This window comes from Populus trichocarpa, chromosome 7 (assembly GCF_000002775.5).
Source record: "Populus trichocarpa isolate Nisqually-1 chromosome 7, P.trichocarpa_v4.1, whole genome shotgun sequence".
In the NCBI taxonomy this organism is placed as follows: Eukaryota; Viridiplantae; Streptophyta; class Magnoliopsida; order Malpighiales; family Salicaceae; genus Populus; species Populus trichocarpa.
In genome coordinates, this window is record NC_037291.2 from 521,856 (window position 1) to 539,804 (window position 17,949).

Here is a 17,949-nt window from a genome sequence, read left to right on the forward strand (position 1 = left end):
TACAAATAGAACAAAATTGACGAAGTCGAAAGGTTTGGAACTCAATTGATCATGAAATTATACATGAAGGGCTAAATTGAGGTTTACTATTAATTTATCCCGTTCTTGTGCATCGCCCATCATTCAAGAATCGGCAAAACGTGATATGTTTGCGAAAGTATTTTCTCCTGAAGTGAGGTTTGCGTCAACGATTACTCTTTGACTTGGAATTTTGTTTGCGAGTGTGGTTTCAATAAAGATTAATTAAAAGAATTTTATTTAAAATTATTGTTTTTATTTTTTTAATTGTTTCAATATGTATATATCAAAAATAAATTTTAAAAAATAAAAAATATATTCGCAAATAGCTTGAGATTTGTACAGCAGGTCTCGAGTTCGAGTCAGGACGTGCACCTCTTATAAGAGCCTGGAACAGCCGAGATTTTACTCGCTTATCTGGACCCACAAAGCGCGCTTGGGTTTCCTTGAATTCAAAAAAAAAAAAAAAAAAAAAAAGAAAGGGGATGTAAAGCAAAATAATGAGGACACACCGCACCAACAGCAATGTTCAAACTTGCTTTAGAATTCGCATTCCTTTCCAAAATTGCCGAATATAATCAATCTCATGTGATGATTACTAAAACCAGCATTAATCCCTTTCTTAAGCACGCCGTCTAAGGTCTCACAAATCAGGCATGCCAATTCTTCGCTGGAAGATCAAAGTGCCTCTGCATTATTATTGAGACAGCCCACAAAAAGGAAGTCCTTTTGAGTACTGGTAGCTCATGAACCTCACATCTCCAAGGATTTCTAAGCATTTGCACTGCCCAGACATGTGATACTGGTTCATTACAGCATCCGCCTGCCCTGGACATGGACCCACTCCTATTACCATGATTTCTCACAGAAAAAAAGGGTTCATTTTTATTTTATTTTTTGATGAGTTAACAATTTCTCCCATTCTTAAAACATTCATCTCTCATTACACTTTCAAATGAGTGGTCAAGGAAGCCAAAAATCAATCCCTGAAAACCATGATTACATCTCCTTCAATGACTTCCGCACCAAAATACCACCTGCAATCGAAGTTCCCACATGGTAACTTGAAGAAGAAACCACACCATCGGTTCTGTTTTTTTCAAGAAAGAATGTTGACATTGGACAGCTATAGCTGCTTGTCTTGTGACCTGCTAACTACTGTAACGAAAGGGAAACAGGAAAATGAAGAAGAAGAGGAGATACCAGAAGATTATAAGAAGAAGATCATGTGAATGGTGATGAGTGGTGTCAATTAATATAAATGATGGGAGAGAGTTATGCAAGATAAGTGGCAGCGAGTCCTCACTCCTCTGTGTGTGAGACTGATGTGAGGGCATTAAAACTAGATCATAGATATTATTCCTCGGTCACGGATATATCCATGAACTCTTAAAAACTCACCTCTTCACAGGACAAGCATTTAAGTAATGTGTTTATATTTTTAAAATATTTTTAGATGATTTAGATATATTAAAATAAAAAAAAATTAAGAATATCTAAATATCAAAGCCAGTAAATTCAGCCTGCTTTTGTAAAAAAACAATCATCTCAATTAGATTGAATCAATTTATAATCCGATTAGTTTTTTTTTGTTTTTCAAAATAACATGTTTTAATTTAAAATAATATAATTTTAATTTATTCATAAGAATCAACTCATTTTATAAATTTTAGATTAAATAATGAATCATATCGGGTTTATTCTTACGCTAAAAACACATTATATAATATAATCTTTCAATTCAAAAATAATTTTATAAAACCCTAACATTGAACACGTATTCAATTCCAATTCCATGTCCTCTTTTTTTTTTTTTTTTCCTTGAATGTATCAATGGATCGACAACAATGCTCCCTTCTGGTTCCCTAGGATTGGAACCAAATGACCAAAACGACCTCAATGCTTCAAGAACGTGTTGTCACTATCTTGCACTCCATACGTGCAGATCACCACCCCACACAAAACCCCCACCTTAGCTTTCCTCTCTACTCTTTCATTCTCACCGAGCCCCATCCTTCCTCTCCCTCCTCTTCACTCTTTACTCTTCACTGCCAATGTCTTCCCCTCTCTTCCCTTAAGCCTCAAACCCAACCATTAACCAACAATTAAAAAAACAAAAGTCCAACTACAAGAACAGGCCCCCCTTTTTTGTTATAAATAAAGGAGCACCCACTCATTCTCTGTCCTTTGAAACTAAGCCAAGAACTGAAGAAAAAGAATTACAAGTAAAGTGTCTCCTTGTGTAAGCCAAGAAAGAATCAAGTTCTCTGTCTCTGTCTCTCTATCGATCTCCAGATGGGTTTTTGGTCAGTCGTGTTGTTTACTTTGTTAACCTGCGCATCTGTCTCAATATCAGATCCAAGTGATGAAGCGTGTTTAACCCACTTTACTCAATCCTTAAAAGACCCAACAAAATCACTTCAAAACTGGACAAAATCAAATTTTGCAAACCCATGTTATGGTTTCACTTCTTATCTCCCTGGTGCTACTTGCAACAATGGTCGCATCTATAAGCTTTCTCTAACAAACCTCTCTCTTCAAGGCTCTATCTCTCCTTATTTAGCAAACTGTACCAATCTCCAGTCACTTGACCTCTCCTCTAATCAAATTACAGGTCCTATCCCCGCAGATTTGCAATCCTTGGTCAATCTTGCTGTGCTCAATCTCTCCTCTAATCGGCTTGATGGAGAGATCCCACCACAGATTACAATGTGTGCTTATCTAAATGTTATTGATTTGCATGATAATTTCCTCTCCGGTCAAATCCCACAACAGCTTGGTCTTCTAGTAAGGCTATCTGCTTTCGATGTGAGCAATAACAAGCTGTCTGGGCCAATACCTGTTTCATTAGGGAATAGGAGCGGTAATTTACCAAGATTCAATGCCACTTCTTTTCTTGGAAATAAGGATCTTTATGGCTACCCTTTGCCTCCAATGAAGACCAAAGGTTTGTCAGTTTTGGCCATTGTTGGGATCGGTTTAGGAAGTGGGTTTGCAAGTTTGGTCCTCAGTTTTACTGGGGTTTGCATTTGGTTGAAGGCTACTGAACAAAAGATGGCACTCGAAGACGGCAAGATTAGCCAGCTCATGCCTGATTATTGATATTAATCAGGTTTGTTTAGGTTATTACAATTCAAGATTATTACTAAGGTTGGGCTAACTCATGTTCTTAATTTTATTTCCTTTTTTTTGCTTTCTAAAGTTAGCAGTTGTATTTTACTAATTTTTAGAGGGTTTTTGATCTTTGTCCCCCCCAATCCACTCTTTCCTTTTCTCCTGAAACCTTTTGGTACCTTTTTTCTTTACATTTCCCTTATAGTAGTAAGTATTTATTTTTGTCCAAAATGAACAGTGTATAAATTAATTCAAAGGAGAAATACTGCAGTTTCTTTCAGTTGTTTAATCTGAATTGGGAAGTATCGATGCAATGTAGGTATGTGTGAATGTGTTTTTGCACCTGGAAATTTCGTCTGCAGTGGGCTAAAAAATACGCAGAAAAAGAAGATAGCAGTGGGCAATTTTTCTGTATATAATGTTTGGTATTTTGATAATAGATGTTTTTTAATTTTTTTATAAAATATATTGAAATGATATATTTTTTTTTAAAAAATTTATTTTTAATATTAATATATTAAAGAATTTAAAAATAAAAAAATAAAATTAATTTTTAAAAAATATAAAAACAAATATGGAACGGGAGACCTGGGGCTGGTGTCTGCATTTATTAAAAATGGGCTTTTATCTACTTCTCAGTTTTTAGTGCTCTGTTATCGTGAGCTGAGAGGAGACCAGCCCCTCCACATGGATTGCAGAATGTGATTGTCTGGTTTAATGATCAATATTTTATTTAAATAGTATTTGATTTTAAAGTAGTGGTTGTTTTTTTTTAAAAAATTATTAAATTTATGTTTTTTTTTAATTTATTTTTTTATATTAGCATATCAAAGTAATTCAAAATAAAAAAAAATAATTTGAAGAAAAAATCAAAAAAATTTAAAATTATTTTTTGAACTAAAAAACAAACAAACTCTTACGAGATGTTTTGAAGTGTGGTTATGATTGCTTTTTAAAATATTTTTTTGTCAGAAATATATTAAAATAATATTTGTCTTTTTTTAAAAAAATTACTTTTGACATAAGTATAAAAAAATTAATTTTTTTAAAAATATTTTTAAAACATAAAAATAAATGAACTCTCAGATGATATTGAAAAAGTTATCTAAGGCGAGGTCGCAATGGGTTAGAGTTCTGAGTACCTATTTGGGGAGTATATTTTTGGGAGTGTCGTTGCATCTTTTACTTTTGAGTATTTTTTTAAAATATGTTTGTCTTGAAAAAAAATTAAATTAATATTTTTTTAGTGTTTTTTATGATTTTGATGTGTTAATGTTAATAATAAATAGAAATTTGAAAAAATATCTTTATGTATTTTTAATTAAAAAATACTTTTAAAAAATATTATGTATCACAATTTCGCACTAAAATAGAAATGATCAATAAAAAAAATTAAAAATATATTTAATTAAAAAGATAAAGTCAATGATATAAAATAAGTATTTTAACGATGATTTCTATGTTTTAAAATTAAAAAAAGATAACTTTCATTATCTTCATCTTTTGTGTTCAATATACTAACCACGCGCTATTTATACTTAAATAATCTTGTTTTCACCTAATTATTGCTGATGTAGTCGATGATTTTGATAGGCTTCTTCTTGGCCAACATTCTGCTCAGTTTTTCTGGTGATCACTTACCATTTACTTTGGATTATTTAATTTTATTAAATTAAATTAAAGAGGCTAAGTTATTATTAACTATTAACTTTTTATTTGGTAGGTTCGTTTTAAATTTAGGCAAGTGCTAGAACTAGCCGTGGATTTTTCTCAAGTTCTTTACAAGTTACCTTTGATTTCAAGATCATATGCAAATTGGATGATTTCTTTTTTAATTGTCATTGACATGAGATAAAAGGGTGATATTGTCTGATTTTAATTATGTTCGGGGCATAGTTGATATATTTAAAATGTTTGGGACTCAATTGATAATAAACGCAAAACATTAAGGATTAAATTGAGGTTTTCCAACAACAATTGTCGAAACACAACGAATTCTTGAAGAGTAGTCATACGCAAAAGTGCAATCCAACGTTTATATGAAAGGTAAAGTTGCCACAGCCTGGAATTGATAGCCACTTGGACTGGGACTTTCTCAGGGATGAAGGGAGGAGTGTCTCAGGCGCATCCTGTTCTAAGAGTCGCTGCTGCCGCCATGCTTCAATTCTACTGCTCCGAGTTTTTAAGCTTTGGGAAGGTAATGGCTGAGCATGCTGACCACTCAAGGCCCACAGCACAAACATCCTCTGTCTCATCAGAGTTTGTTAGTAATAGAACCAAATGGCTGTGATTGCAAATAGTCAAACTCAAACCGAAAGTAAAAGATGGTCAAATGAGCTCTCATTCCCCCCCGCGTTAATGGGTTCTTAGAAGATGGGATGCATGTCATCATGCTTGGTCCCTCCACCCCCAGGCCCCAAGATCATGTTATTATTATAAATAAATAAAAAGTTGATTGCTGGTCAAAAATCAGAACAAGTTCTTAAGTTAATTTTTTAGCGGTTTAACATGTCACTTTCTTTAGTGTTTGTCCCAGTGGAAACCGAGTAAAAGTGTTAAATCGATGGTTTTTAATGGTTGAAAACTAACAAATTAATCAAATTCTGATTATGTTTGTGATCCATCAAGATTTTATCAATATATTTTTATATATTTATCAATAAATATTGGATCAAGAAAAATATATGAATATAATTTTTGTGAATTCTCGGATATATTGGGCTGATACGCGCCAACACCAAACACGTTCCAATGGAGGCGTGTTGGGTTTGGTGCTAACGAGAAGATGCTCAAGGTGAAAGGATTGATTGAGTTAGTGGCCTTAGAAGCTTTATAAAAAGAGTAAGAGAACAAGTCATTTGAAGAAAATTTTATATCTTACCGGATAGGAGCTTATCCAAAATGAAGCAATTCATGAAAAATCATATACGAGTTGAAAAGGTCAGTTTGCTACTGCATGAACCTCCTTGTTTTTATAAGAAATACTAGCATGATACTTTCCAAGTGAAGTAATCAAGGTATTCGAAGCAAACATCTTAATGCCACCTTCAAGACATGTTTCCTCCCAAGAATCTCCTTCATACCTATTGTTGTTACTCATTTTTGGACCCTACGTGCTGGAGATGGTGTATACCTCTTTTGAATCAAGTGTAGGAGTTTAACTCATGTTTGCTGGAGGATTGACAAAAGTAGAGAAAGAAATATTTTTTTCGAAACCCTGTTTGAGCTATTTTCTGCTCTCTTTATCCTTCCCTTTTGTTGCCAAAATCATCAGGTTTTCTTAGACTGACTAGGGGTCTTCATAATGCTAAATTCGTTCCTTCGTTATCTTGTTTTTTAAGGTTGGATAAATCCCTTCAAAACGATTTTATCTCCCTTCGACTCCTTCATCAAAGTTGTAGTCCTAGACATGTAGATAAATTTGGGCTTTTGAATCGCTTGATTTCGATATCAGAAGCTCAATATATTCTCATTTGAATATCTAGTGTGAAAGTAGGGATTCCTGCCGCAAGAAGGATTTTTTGCCCAAGTTCGCGGGACTGATTCGAAGGATTTTTTTTGGACCAAGGACTGAATCAAAAAGTGCTAAAATGAGGGATTGAATTGAAGAAGGATATTGAAAGCTGTAGAGGAGGGCTGGATCATCATAAATGACAGGATTTTTACCACATCAAATAAGGAAAATAAGACTTTGCAGCTGCACCCTCCATTTGATTTCTTTCCTTTTTTCTCTGCAAATTCTTGTTGTTTTTCCTTTATCATCACGCCTGATTTTTGGAGTTACAACCATGTTTTTATTGCCTCATTTCAAAGGGAGCAGCTGGCCCTATGGAAGGATAGAAAGAAGCCACACCATCCTCTAAAAAACTGAAAAGAAATCAGACATCAAAATCAGAATATGACAGTTTTCTTTTTGTGTTTTTTTTATTGCAAATCAGTAGGGATTTATATCCTGGAATTAATGCATTAAATCTTTCCTAAATAGAGATATGTTAGACTATATATAAGCCCTTCTAATGACCTAGGAGAGGAGGTGAAAAACGTAGAAAGAAAGAGCATAAAAAAGAGGAGAAAACCGGAGAGAAAGGAGCAAAAAAAAACAGCAAAGAGAAAAATAAGAAAAAACGCAAGAGAGGCAGAGTAAAAAGAAAACGCAGTAAATAGAAGAAAAAACCAGTGAGACCTGCAGTTCTGAATGCTTTGACGCAGAGAAGCAGACGTAAATACAGAGCAGAAGAAAAACATTTGAAACAGACGAACACCGGATCAAACATCACGCTTTCAACGTCGCTGCAGCTTCTTCGCTTCCGTTCCCAGGTCTGTTTTTTTCTCTTCACCTCGCAGCATGCATGTTTTCTGTTTTGTGTTTGCACTGTTCAAGTGAATTAATTCATTTGAACAGTGCTCGCCAGCTTTTTTTGAACTTTACCCCCCCTTTTTGTGTCCAGCCGGGTCACTTGCTTGGGCAAGTGACCCAGCCGGACTTCCTTACTCTCTTTTTTTGAAAAAATAAAGAAAGAGAAAGAGATTTATTTTCTGGAATATTTATTTTATAAGTCTGAATTTTTTTTATGTTGTAAAAAAAATATATACCAATCTCGTATTTAGAATACCCGGTTTTCAACGCAACTGCGGCAAATATACATATATATCAAAATTTGTTTTTCTTGTGTGTTGCATGCGGCCAATATCCTAACATGTTTTGAATGCTCTTTTTTTTATACAAAAAATATTGGAAGTTTTGAAAATGTGTTTTTGCATGGATTTCTTAAACACACAAAAATTGTTTTCTTGCATTTCTGGATTTTACAACATGTTTGTAAAACTCCAAAGGGTATTGGCCAATATTCCAAAAAATATAAAAATTTTATTTTGGGGGGAATTCATCTATTATTCACCGCTAATGTTTGGATAAAGAAATCCTTAAAGGATGAATATCCAAAATATTATTGGGAATAATTTGTTATTATTCACTGTTAATATTTGGATAAAAAAACCCGGAGTGGTAAATATCCAAAATAATTTTCTAGGAATAATAAATCCGCACACATCCTTGAAAGAAGCCTTGATTAAAATCGAGGACATTTCAATTTTTTACTCCACGGTTTACGAGCCGTGAGAGTATAAAACACTAAGGCAAAAATAGGCTTTTAAAGTGCCCTAGATTTCTAAATTTTTGTCCCTCCTCCTTGCGATTTACGAGTCGCAAACTCTTGAGATACCAAGGGAAAAATGAGCTTTTAAAGCACATGGAATCTCCTTGGATTTCTATCTTAATAAATTTAGTTAGAATCAAACTTAGAAAAACTGATGGAATTAGAAAACACCAACACCATAGCAATTATAAGACAAACCAAACACCAAGCAACTTACCTTAGGTAGGGCGTACTAGGGGTGCTAATACCTTCCCTTTACGCAACCAGTCCCTTGCCTTAGAATCTCTGAAAGACCAGTTAGGTTTCCTAGTGACCATAATACTAGGTGGCGACTTCCTTTTACACAAATCAAAACAAAAGACCCCGAAACCAATCGAGAATCGCCGCGACGCCGCGAGGGTGCGACACCTATCACTTTGATCACCTCAGGATGTATAATTCTTGATAAAAATATAAGTTTATTGAATATAAATGACTTATTCAAAATGAGTTTTTATCTTCTTTAGGTGATGGTTGAAGGCCCCTCAACACTTATCCTAAGAATGTGCAATTCTCTTAGAAGTGGATAAATTTAATCTTCCCAATGTTTTATGCATTAATCTTCAAGATACGGACTATATCTTCCCGGTGCTATATGCATCAATCTCTAAGATATGGACTTGATCTCCTCAGTATTATATGCTTCACTCTCTAAGGGATAAACATAGCCTTTTTAGTGCTATATGCACCACTATTCAATGGATGAACCCAGTTTCCCTAGTGTTATATGCATCATTCTCCAAGGGATGAATGTGATCTCTTAGTGCTATATACATCAATCTTCAAGGTACGAACTTGATCTCCCTAATGCTATATATACCACTCTCTAATGGATGGACTTAGTCTCCCCAATGCTAGATGCATCAATCTTTAAGGGGTGTATGTGATCTCCCAAGTTCTATATGCACCGCTCTCCAAGGGATGAACTTAGTCTCTCCAGTTCTATATGCACCAATCTTCAAAGGATATATGTGATCTCCCTAGTGCTATATGCATCGATCCCCAAGGTACGAATTTGATTTCCTAAGTTCTATATGCATCAATATATAAGGGATGAACTTAGTCTCTTAATACAAATGACAACATCATTTAATCACCACTCTTTAGTGGAGGGCTCTCATGCCCCGTAAAAAATGATCACGATGACCAATCTTTAATATAGGGCTTTTAAGCTCCTATGAAAATGTTAGGATGCTATAGGCTCTTACTCTTCAAGGAACCTATAATCACTTAGAAATTTCTAAGTATAAAGTCAGTCTCATTGGGTTCCACATAACCATTTAGGAATATGTATAGATAATGGGCATGGTATCCTCGATCACTTAGAATTTTTCTAAGTACAGATTCTTGGTATTTTACGTTTGAAATGATTTCTTTCAGTTCATACACACACACACACACACACACACATATTCTAGCTTACACCCGTCTTTTATATGAGAAAAACTCATATATCTATCCGAACTGGAAAATTAATTAAAGATTTTGAATATTATTATATCACAAAGACTGAGGGGCTATTGATGAACCAAGATTTTATCAATATATATTTACCAATAAATGCATGATCAAGAAAAACATACAGGTATGATTTTTCTAAATTCTCGGGTGTGTTAGGATGGGATGCGCCAGCACTAAACACGCCCAGTGGAGGCACGCTGGGTTTGGTGTTAACTAGACCTAGCCCCAGGTGAGCTTGACAGTGTGCCAAGCCCTCTCACGATTGGGCTTGGCGGGTGCCAAGCCTAGCCCCAAGTGGGCTTAAGTCTATCATGACTCGTCATGTCTCAATCTTTTAGTTGGATAAAATGATTGGAGTACACCTCACAATGTAACTCAAAATATCACAAAAATGAAGTTACACTCCAGCTTTTTTCTCCATAAAAAGTACTAAACTCATGGGCTATAAATACATTATGAGACCTTCAGAACAAAGATTGACAATCTTTATTCTCTACTATACATATATTTTCAGAGCATTTTTTTCTAGAATATTATTGTATTTTCTCTCTCTAAAAAGGATACTTATTTAAGCATCAAAAAGTCCTCACCTCCATCAAATGAGATCTTTTCCAGGTATTAACCACAAGCTATCTTGGTCTACCAAGCATCAAATACAAGCTATCAATTACCTTGGCTAGGAAGAATGAATGAGATTATTATGACTAATTGATTAGCCAACTATCTAGCCCATAAGCCCTATTCCTAAACTACTTGGATTTTTAGGACTTCATCAGCTGTATAGTAAAGGTCAAGTGTTAAAAGATCAATTATTAATGTTATAAGAAAGTGGTTAAGGGTTCAAGTGCTAGGATATTTGATACAAATAGTGTGACTTAATATATTTTAAATCAATATTAAAAAACTAAAAAAAAAACAAGAGGCATTAGTCATTCACAATGCACCAAATCACATGTTATGGTGCATTAGAATAGTAAAATAACAATTTTATCCTAAAAAACAAATAACTAGCTATTAAGGATAAAATGATTGTTTTTTAGTTTCATCATTTAATATTTATTTAATTGGACATCGTGCTCTGTTATTTTTTTTATTTGCTTTCTATAAGATTTTTCACTAATTTTAAAAATGACTCGATTTATCTCAAGTCTTTTTATTTGTCATTCTTTGTTAGATTTAGCTTTATTAAAAGATATTTTGTTTTTGAATTAAATTAATTGATTAAATATAAGCATGAGATGCTCACTTCATGATATTTTATTTAGTTTTTTTATGAGTTGTTACTCTTATGGCTAGTGCAACATTTTTCAATGTCATCATGTAGCATTTGGAAGTGGCATTAAAACCATCTCGATGAACTCTCCGCAATAAAGCGACAATAAGTCTCCAACAAACTCTTATTTTTTCTCCTCTCGAGAATGTTATTGGTTATTCATTTTTTATAGTTAGTTATTGCTAATTTTTTAATTGCTTAATTTACTATCGGTGCCTTTTCTATATCATATTTTTAAATTAACCGAGATTATTGAATTTAGTCGAGTCAATGATCTAAATCTTAAATTTTCTACTTTTTAAAAAAACAATTGCGTCACCAAAACATATTTTTTATGTAAAAAAAATATTCATCCAGACCGTGGTATAGAGAGGGCCATTTATCTAGTAATGCACTATAATTGACCTATTCATTCTGTATGTGTTGAAAAAAAAAAATAGAAGTTGGATTTAAAAAAAAACGCACGAACTTCAAATTTGAAATAGTCCTTATAAGCTCAAAATAATAAAAACATGATTATGTTAGGGTAATAACAATTGCTTTACAATAACATGATTATATAGGAAGATATGGCTAACAAACCCTTTAAGAAATATAAAGAATATACGAAAAATTTTTAATTATGAAAAATCTAGTATACTTGATGGCTCAAGCAGCCAAATGATTAAAAAAAATGTCAAGCTAGAGCAAAGGTGAGTATGTAGCATGTTTCTCCTAAATGGTAAATAGATGATAAAATTATTTCAAATTCAAATTTTAATGTAAGAATAAGGTAATTCAATTTTATTTGTTTTTAAGAAAAATCTAGGTACCACTCCCTACCACTTGCGCACGTGAGACAAGGAGATTTTTTTTTTTTAGTTTAACGTGGATGTTCGGGCCAGCTTGCGCGCACCTCGATTAATCGCACAGGCCCTGAAGTTAACGACCATGTAAGCCTCCAGTGGCCATCATATGAGCAACCATAAGGCTCGAACCTGAGACCACAGAGGGAGCAAACCTCTTGGTCCCAAGCTCTTACCACTGGGCCACCACCTAGATAGTTCAACTCACATAAAAGTGCTAGAGGCCGACCACAGGCTAGAGAAATTTATATGGTTTATCAGTTGTCCACGACTTTGTGTTTGACATGGTACAATTAACTAGTTCACCATCTGTCGTTTGGTTTACTAAAAGTCTTAAGGATCTGGGTCTGTTATGATCTTCTGATTTACTAAAGGTCTTTAACTTTCTTTATTTGTTTTGTATTTGAAACTTAGTAGTTGTGATGATTTAAAGCATTTTTTATTTTTAAATATATTAATGTATTTTTAAATAAAAAAACATCTTAAAAAACAATCGTGACTAAAATACGCAAAATTCCCATCCATGTAATTATGAGATTCGCACATCTTCAAGACATAGGAGATCTTTGAAGTAATATAAATGATAATAAACCTGCATAATCACAAACTCGAGTTAATCATTTCAAGATTATAGAAGGTTTACATGGTTGTTAATTTCAGGTCTTATAGAATTAATTAAGATATGCACAAACTGATCCGGATAGCTATATTAAAAAAAGAAATCATTTAATGCACTTCCCGAGTTGTTGAGAAAACCTGTTCCAATGACAAGCAAGCTGTACCTAACATCTTTTATGATGCAAGTAATTACAAGAGTTAGATCTTCGTTAATAGTGCATGAAGCAACGTTATTGCATCATGTTTTTACTTGTGTACCAGGATCATATAATTCTGGAACACGAATACACATATTTTTTTAAGACATCTTCTTGAAGAGATGAAAGAATTTTTCCTTACATGCTACCATCTCATGGACAGTAAACGATTTTCTGACATCTGGGAACTTGTCTGTGTGGTCGATAGAGAGTCTATGGAACGCCCTTCATGTAATAAGGAAAAGGACAACAATACCCCGTAACAATTCTACAATAATAAATAAAATATATAAAAATAAGAATATACCCATTAGAACAGTTCAATGTGTTTTTTTTTAAGAGTAAATACATAAATCCACTGTTATAATCATTATATAGGACTCTGGGCACGAGGGTTTAGGTTGTGTTAATAACAAGCACCCCAAAAGAAGAGTTTGAGAGGAGACGAAAAGGACACAGGGATCATTTGAATAAATAAACTAGAAAAAATAGAGGAGCACAAGGTGATTCCTTTGCCGTTTGGGGGTGAACAGAGAAATCTCTCAAAGGTTTATACCAAAGAGTCGAAGAAGTTAAACAATCCAACAAATCATTAATAACCCCACAATAAAAGTTATGAATTTGGAGCTCACCAGGGTACCACGACAACTCCCGCTCCACCACAACCACACGTTAAAAGTCTCTCTCCATAAAGGGAAACCTTCCCCTAAAATCTCTATCTACCTTGCCTTCTCCGTATCCTCTTCAAGAAGCACCAAACCACAAACACCCCACAGGAGAAGAGAACCTAAAGAACCAATCTTTGTTTTCTCTTCTTCTTCCTCTTCTTCTTCTTCTGTGCATCAGTGTCATAATTATTATATAAAGAAGATGACGGTGGTGATTGATAAGCACAATGTCCTCGTGGGCACTTTCTTTGCCTTTCTTTTCTTGTACATTTTGCGCCAAAATATCTGGAAAAGAGAAAAGATCAGGAAGAGAACAACATTGAAGATCCAAAACGATAGTGCTGTGTCTGTCTTAAGGCATGAAAATGGAGGAGGCTTCTCCTCTGCTGATGACGTCATTGTTGTCGGTGCTGGTGTTGCTGGTGCTGCCTTGGCTTATACTCTTGGCAAGGTGCTCATAACTCTTAATTTCATAGCTTCGGTTGCTTTTTAAAAGTTGGTAATGATGGAACCTGCCTCTGGGAATTATTTTTTTTTCTTCTTTACTGAACTTTTAGCATTTGCTTTTATTACGGGATTTTAGTAATTTATTACCTCATAGAAAGAGGAGGAGACTGAAAAGCGTTTTTAGTTCTTGAGAATTTCACTCGCCTTACTTTTTTTTTTTTGTGTGTGTACGTCATCGTGTGTTCGGTGCTTTGCTTGTCTTATGATCATGCTAACTTGTTGGGTTGGAGTAAAATTAACTTTCTATTTTGTAGTGCGATGACGCACTCTCTGCGAAAAGCAGTTGTGGGTTAGATTAGTTTATGGAATACATGGTTACTTCTTGATGATAGTGATGGTTTTGAAAATCTTTAATTGTAACAAAAAAGTTACGCTCACATTAAAGTTGACTGATATCGAGTCTATGGATGCAGCTGAGATGGTTTAGTGGATTTGCAACTCAACTTTAATAACAAGTATTGACTTTATTGCTGAGATGGTTAAGTTTCAAACTAGTTTGATTGCTGGTTTGACATTTTCAGTTGAAGTTATTGCTCAAGTAATTTTGTTTAATAGAAATAGAAATATAACCCCACGACCATTCAATTAGACTTTGATTTGCCTTAGTTTTGCAACATTTTTCTGAGACTATATATACTGCTATCAGGGCAAAGACCTTGAACTAAAAGCTCAATTCCAAAACTACAGGATGGAAGACGTGTTCATGTGATAGAAAGAGACATGAAAGAGCCTGACAGAATTGTCGGTGAACTGCTCCAACCCGGGGGATATCTAAAATTAATCGAATTAGGCCTTGAGGGTATGATTCTTAAAGTATATATAAAAACTTCAATCTCTGTATTATCTTTGTATGGTGTGTAAAAAGAAAAGAAAATAGAGATTATTTTGGATGTTGCAAGCTATCTGCTATGCAATACAGAATTAGCTGGATTTGGATTAAAAGGTTCTAGTTTTTGAAATTTATGTTGGGTGTTAGAATGTAAAGCATTCTCTCTGAATGCAGATTGTGTGGAGGAAATTGATGCCCAACGAGTGCTTGGATATGCTCTCTTCAAGGATGGGAAGAATACTAGATTGTCATACCCTTTGGAAAAATTCCACACAGATGTTTCTGGGAGAAGCTTCCATAATGGACGTTTCATTCAGAGGATGAGAGAAAAGGCTGCTACCCTGCCCAAGTATAGTTTTTTCCTCAGTCATATGAATGCTTTCCTGGTTTATCCGTTGTTTGAAGTCGTCCTTATGGATGTTCCAGATTTTTCATTCATTCAATCATTCTGAAGCTCTTACATTTCACTTAACAGTTAGCGAATGATTTTGTATCTTTCTTTTCACTGTCATTCAGTGTAAGACTAGAACAAGGAACAGTCACATCTCTGCTTGAAGAAGATGGGACTGTTAAGGGTGTTCAATACAAAACGAAGGATGGCCAAGAACTTAAAGCTTATGCTCCTCTTACAATTGTGTGTGATGGCTGCTTCTCAAATCTGCGCCGCTCTCTATGCAACCCTAAGGTGAAGACACCATCTCATGATTGCCAAATTTGAATGTGATCCTATTTAGTTTGAATGACATATGTGTTGAATAATCATTAAGGATGAAGCAAATCATAGAATTTTTACTTTGAATAAAAAATTATAATCTCTCAATCTGGCATCGGCTTTTCTTGCTTCAAACTTCTCTTGTAAGACCAACACATAATCATTTTGACTTTTTGGCAGGTTGATGTGCCTTCGTGTTTCGTGGGTTTGATCCTGGAGAACTGTCAGCTTCCATTTGAAAATCATGGGCATGTCATTCTAGCAGATCCATCACCAATTTTGTTTTATCCGATTAGCAGCACAGAGGTTCGCTGTTTGGTTGATGTACCAGGTCGAAAAGTGCCTTCCATTGCTAATGGTGAAATGGCCAATTATTTAAAGAACATGGTTGCACCACAGGTATATATATTTTCATTTTTAACGGTCAAGGTAAGAAGTTTGATACCAGTTGATGTCATTGCATGATTTTGAATCATCAAATATGATTAGCAACCATATTGTATTAGCGTACCAAGAGGCATTCCCTGAATTCCCTACATTATCCTTGTTACACATTTTTGTTTGAAGAAAGCATGTTTTGCCCGTTAGCCTTTGTCTGTGTTTAACTAAGAGACTCTATTTCAGATTCCATCTGAGCTTCGCAATGCCTTCATATCTGCTATAGATAAAGGTAATATCAGGACCATGCCAAATAGAAGCATGCCAGCGGAACCACATCCTACTCCTGGAGCGCTTCTGATGGGTGATGCTTTCAACATGCGTCATCCATTAACTGGTGGTGGGATGACTGTGGCATTGTCTGATATTGTTGTACTTCGTGATCTTCTTAAACCACTTCGTGACCTTAATGATGCAGCTTCGTTGACCAAATATCTTGAATCCTTTTACACCTTGCGCAAGGTAAGCTAAATATGTCTACCATAAATATCATTATGGCCAAGAATAATGTCCAAGTAACGTTCTTTTTAGTCATCTGAAGTTATGTCTAAGCTTTGCATCATGAATGGAAGTAATGAAGAAAAAATGTTATGCTGTGACGACTCATTCCTTGAAATTACATGCTGTAAATAATTTGCACATTAAAGGAGCAGTTATCCTCATAATTTAAAAAGGTCTTTGTTATTTTTTTCTCAGACATGAAGTAATAGGCTTGAACATGAGAGAAGTGAAAATATGATCAGTGAAAAGTATATTTTAACCTGTAATGTTAAATGGTTGTTTCTTGCAGCCAGTTGCATCTACGATAAATACTCTAGCAGGTGCTTTGTATAAAGTGTTCTCTGCTTCCTCTGATGATGCAAGGAAGGAAATGCGCGAAGCATGTTTTGACTATTTAAGCCTTGGGGGTAATTTCTCAGCAGGACCTGTGGCATTACTGTCTGGTCTAAACCCTCGTCCACTGAGTTTGGTCCTTCATTTCTTTGCGGTTGCCGTATATGGTGTTGGTCGTTTGCTACTTCCATTTCCATCGCCTAAACGCGTGTGGATTGGAGCGAGATTAATTTCGGTGTGTATTCTCTACTTTTTAGCTATTGCTGATCATGGTGTTTTTTTTATATAAAAAAAGAGCAAAGGATTTGCAAGTTTAGTGATGAACTCTTGCAGTCGAGATAATGTAGGTGCTTTTCATATTCCCTGAATCCATACCGAAGGTTGCAGCATGCTACTGAAATCTCACTCTGTTTTCATATTGTTTTTGGAACATAACTGAGCACAACAAAAAAATGCAGCAGCTCATCCTATTCTGGAATGTGATTTCTAATTAAATTCTTAATGGCTTTCTCCCATTTTCATGGAATTTTTAAACAGAGTGCATCAGGCATTATTTTCCCAATTATCAAAGCAGAGGGAGTGAGGCAAATGTTTTTCCCTGCCACTATTCCTGCTGTTTATAGAGCTCCTCCTGTTGATTGATACATCAGATGTGCCGAATCAAAGAGGCTTTATTACTGTCAACAAAAGCCAGTTCGTTTCTGCAAGTTCCCTGTTCATAAATGTCAAGGGCTTGTTTGGATATATATATATATATATATATATATATATATATATATATATATAAAGAACTATGAGGGCATGCTATATGCAAACTAGTGTGTAGACGGCAATTGATCTTATGTATCATGAAGTTGCATGAACTTCTTGAATAAATGTCTTCCGAAGTTGAGTTCATGTGATGTCAATATGAACACCAACTTTTATTCCTTTTATTATCAATAAAATTTCTACAGGGTTGAACCTCGCCTGTGAGGGGCTGGTGGTTACAATTAAACAAATGTAAATTTAAATCGCCTATTATGATTTTAGGGGTAAAAGCTAAAGATAAGTAAGGGTTTTTAGTGGAAAATATAAGAAAACTAGTGTAGATCTTTAAATTAAAAAACCTATAGAAATTATGAAGTTTTCTTTTTATTTGACAGTGAAGCGAAGGTATCTTTTAACCGAGACCACTCCTACCATGTGTGATCTTTAAGGCGGATGCATGCGGGCATCACCCTGAATTTTTATATGCGTT

General features: G+C 34.6%; 2 protein-coding genes and 1 long non-coding RNA gene across 4 annotated transcripts; 2 read left to right on the plus strand and 1 right to left on the minus strand.

Annotated features, from left to right (window-relative positions):
* Positions 1 to 1,969: 1,969 nt before the first annotated feature.
* Positions 1,970 to 3,421, plus strand: LOC7497731 (receptor-like protein 44). The gene has a single exon (XM_002310845.3). It carries the CDS (start codon positions 2,314 to 2,316, stop codon positions 3,118 to 3,120), a length of 807 nt encoding a protein of 268 aa, XP_002310881.1. The 5' UTR covers positions 1,970 to 2,313; the 3' UTR covers positions 3,121 to 3,421.
* A 9,084-nt stretch (positions 3,422 to 12,505) lies between these two features.
* LOC112328141 (uncharacterized) lies at positions 12,506 to 13,488 on the minus strand. Its single transcript, XR_002982779.2, has 2 exons — positions 13,354 to 13,488; positions 12,506 to 12,989 (listed from the first exon to the last, which is right to left on the minus strand). It is a non-coding gene; the product is annotated as an uncharacterized LOC112328141 (long non-coding RNA).
* Positions 13,016 to 17,676, plus strand: LOC7497730 (squalene monooxygenase SE1). Of its 2 annotated transcripts, none has more exons than XM_024604906.2 (8): positions 13,016 to 13,840; positions 14,543 to 14,695; positions 14,900 to 15,074; positions 15,242 to 15,410; positions 15,618 to 15,836; positions 16,062 to 16,337; positions 16,666 to 16,944; positions 17,247 to 17,676. In XM_024604906.2, exons 2-8 carry the CDS (start codon positions 14,617 to 14,619, stop codon positions 17,349 to 17,351), a joined length of 1,302 nt encoding a protein of 433 aa, XP_024460674.1. In that variant the 5' UTR covers positions 13,016 to 13,840; positions 14,543 to 14,616; the 3' UTR covers positions 17,352 to 17,676. The 2 variants fall into 2 exon arrangements, with proteins under 2 accessions (XP_024460674.1, XP_002310880.2); XM_002310844.4 differs by having other exon boundaries at positions 14,584 to 14,695.
* Positions 17,677 to 17,949: the final 273 nt, after the last annotated feature.

Excerpts from the sequence above, each read along its gene's own strand:
- LOC7497731 (XM_002310845.3), top strand. The coding sequence starts at position 2,314 with ATGGGTTTTTGGTCAGTCGTGTTGTTTACTTTGTTAACCTGCGCATCT.
- LOC7497730 (XM_002310844.4), top strand. The coding sequence starts at position 13,337 with ATGAATTTGGAGCTCACCAGGGTACCACGACAACTCCCGCTCCACCAC. Across the intron at positions 15,837-16,061 it reads AGAACATGGTTGCACCACAG|ATTCCATCTGAGCTTCGCAA; the intron begins GTATATATATTT and ends ACTCTATTTCAG. Across the intron at positions 16,945-17,246 it reads TTGGAGCGAGATTAATTTCG|AGTGCATCAGGCATTATTTT; the intron begins GTGTGTATTCTC and ends ATTTTTAAACAG.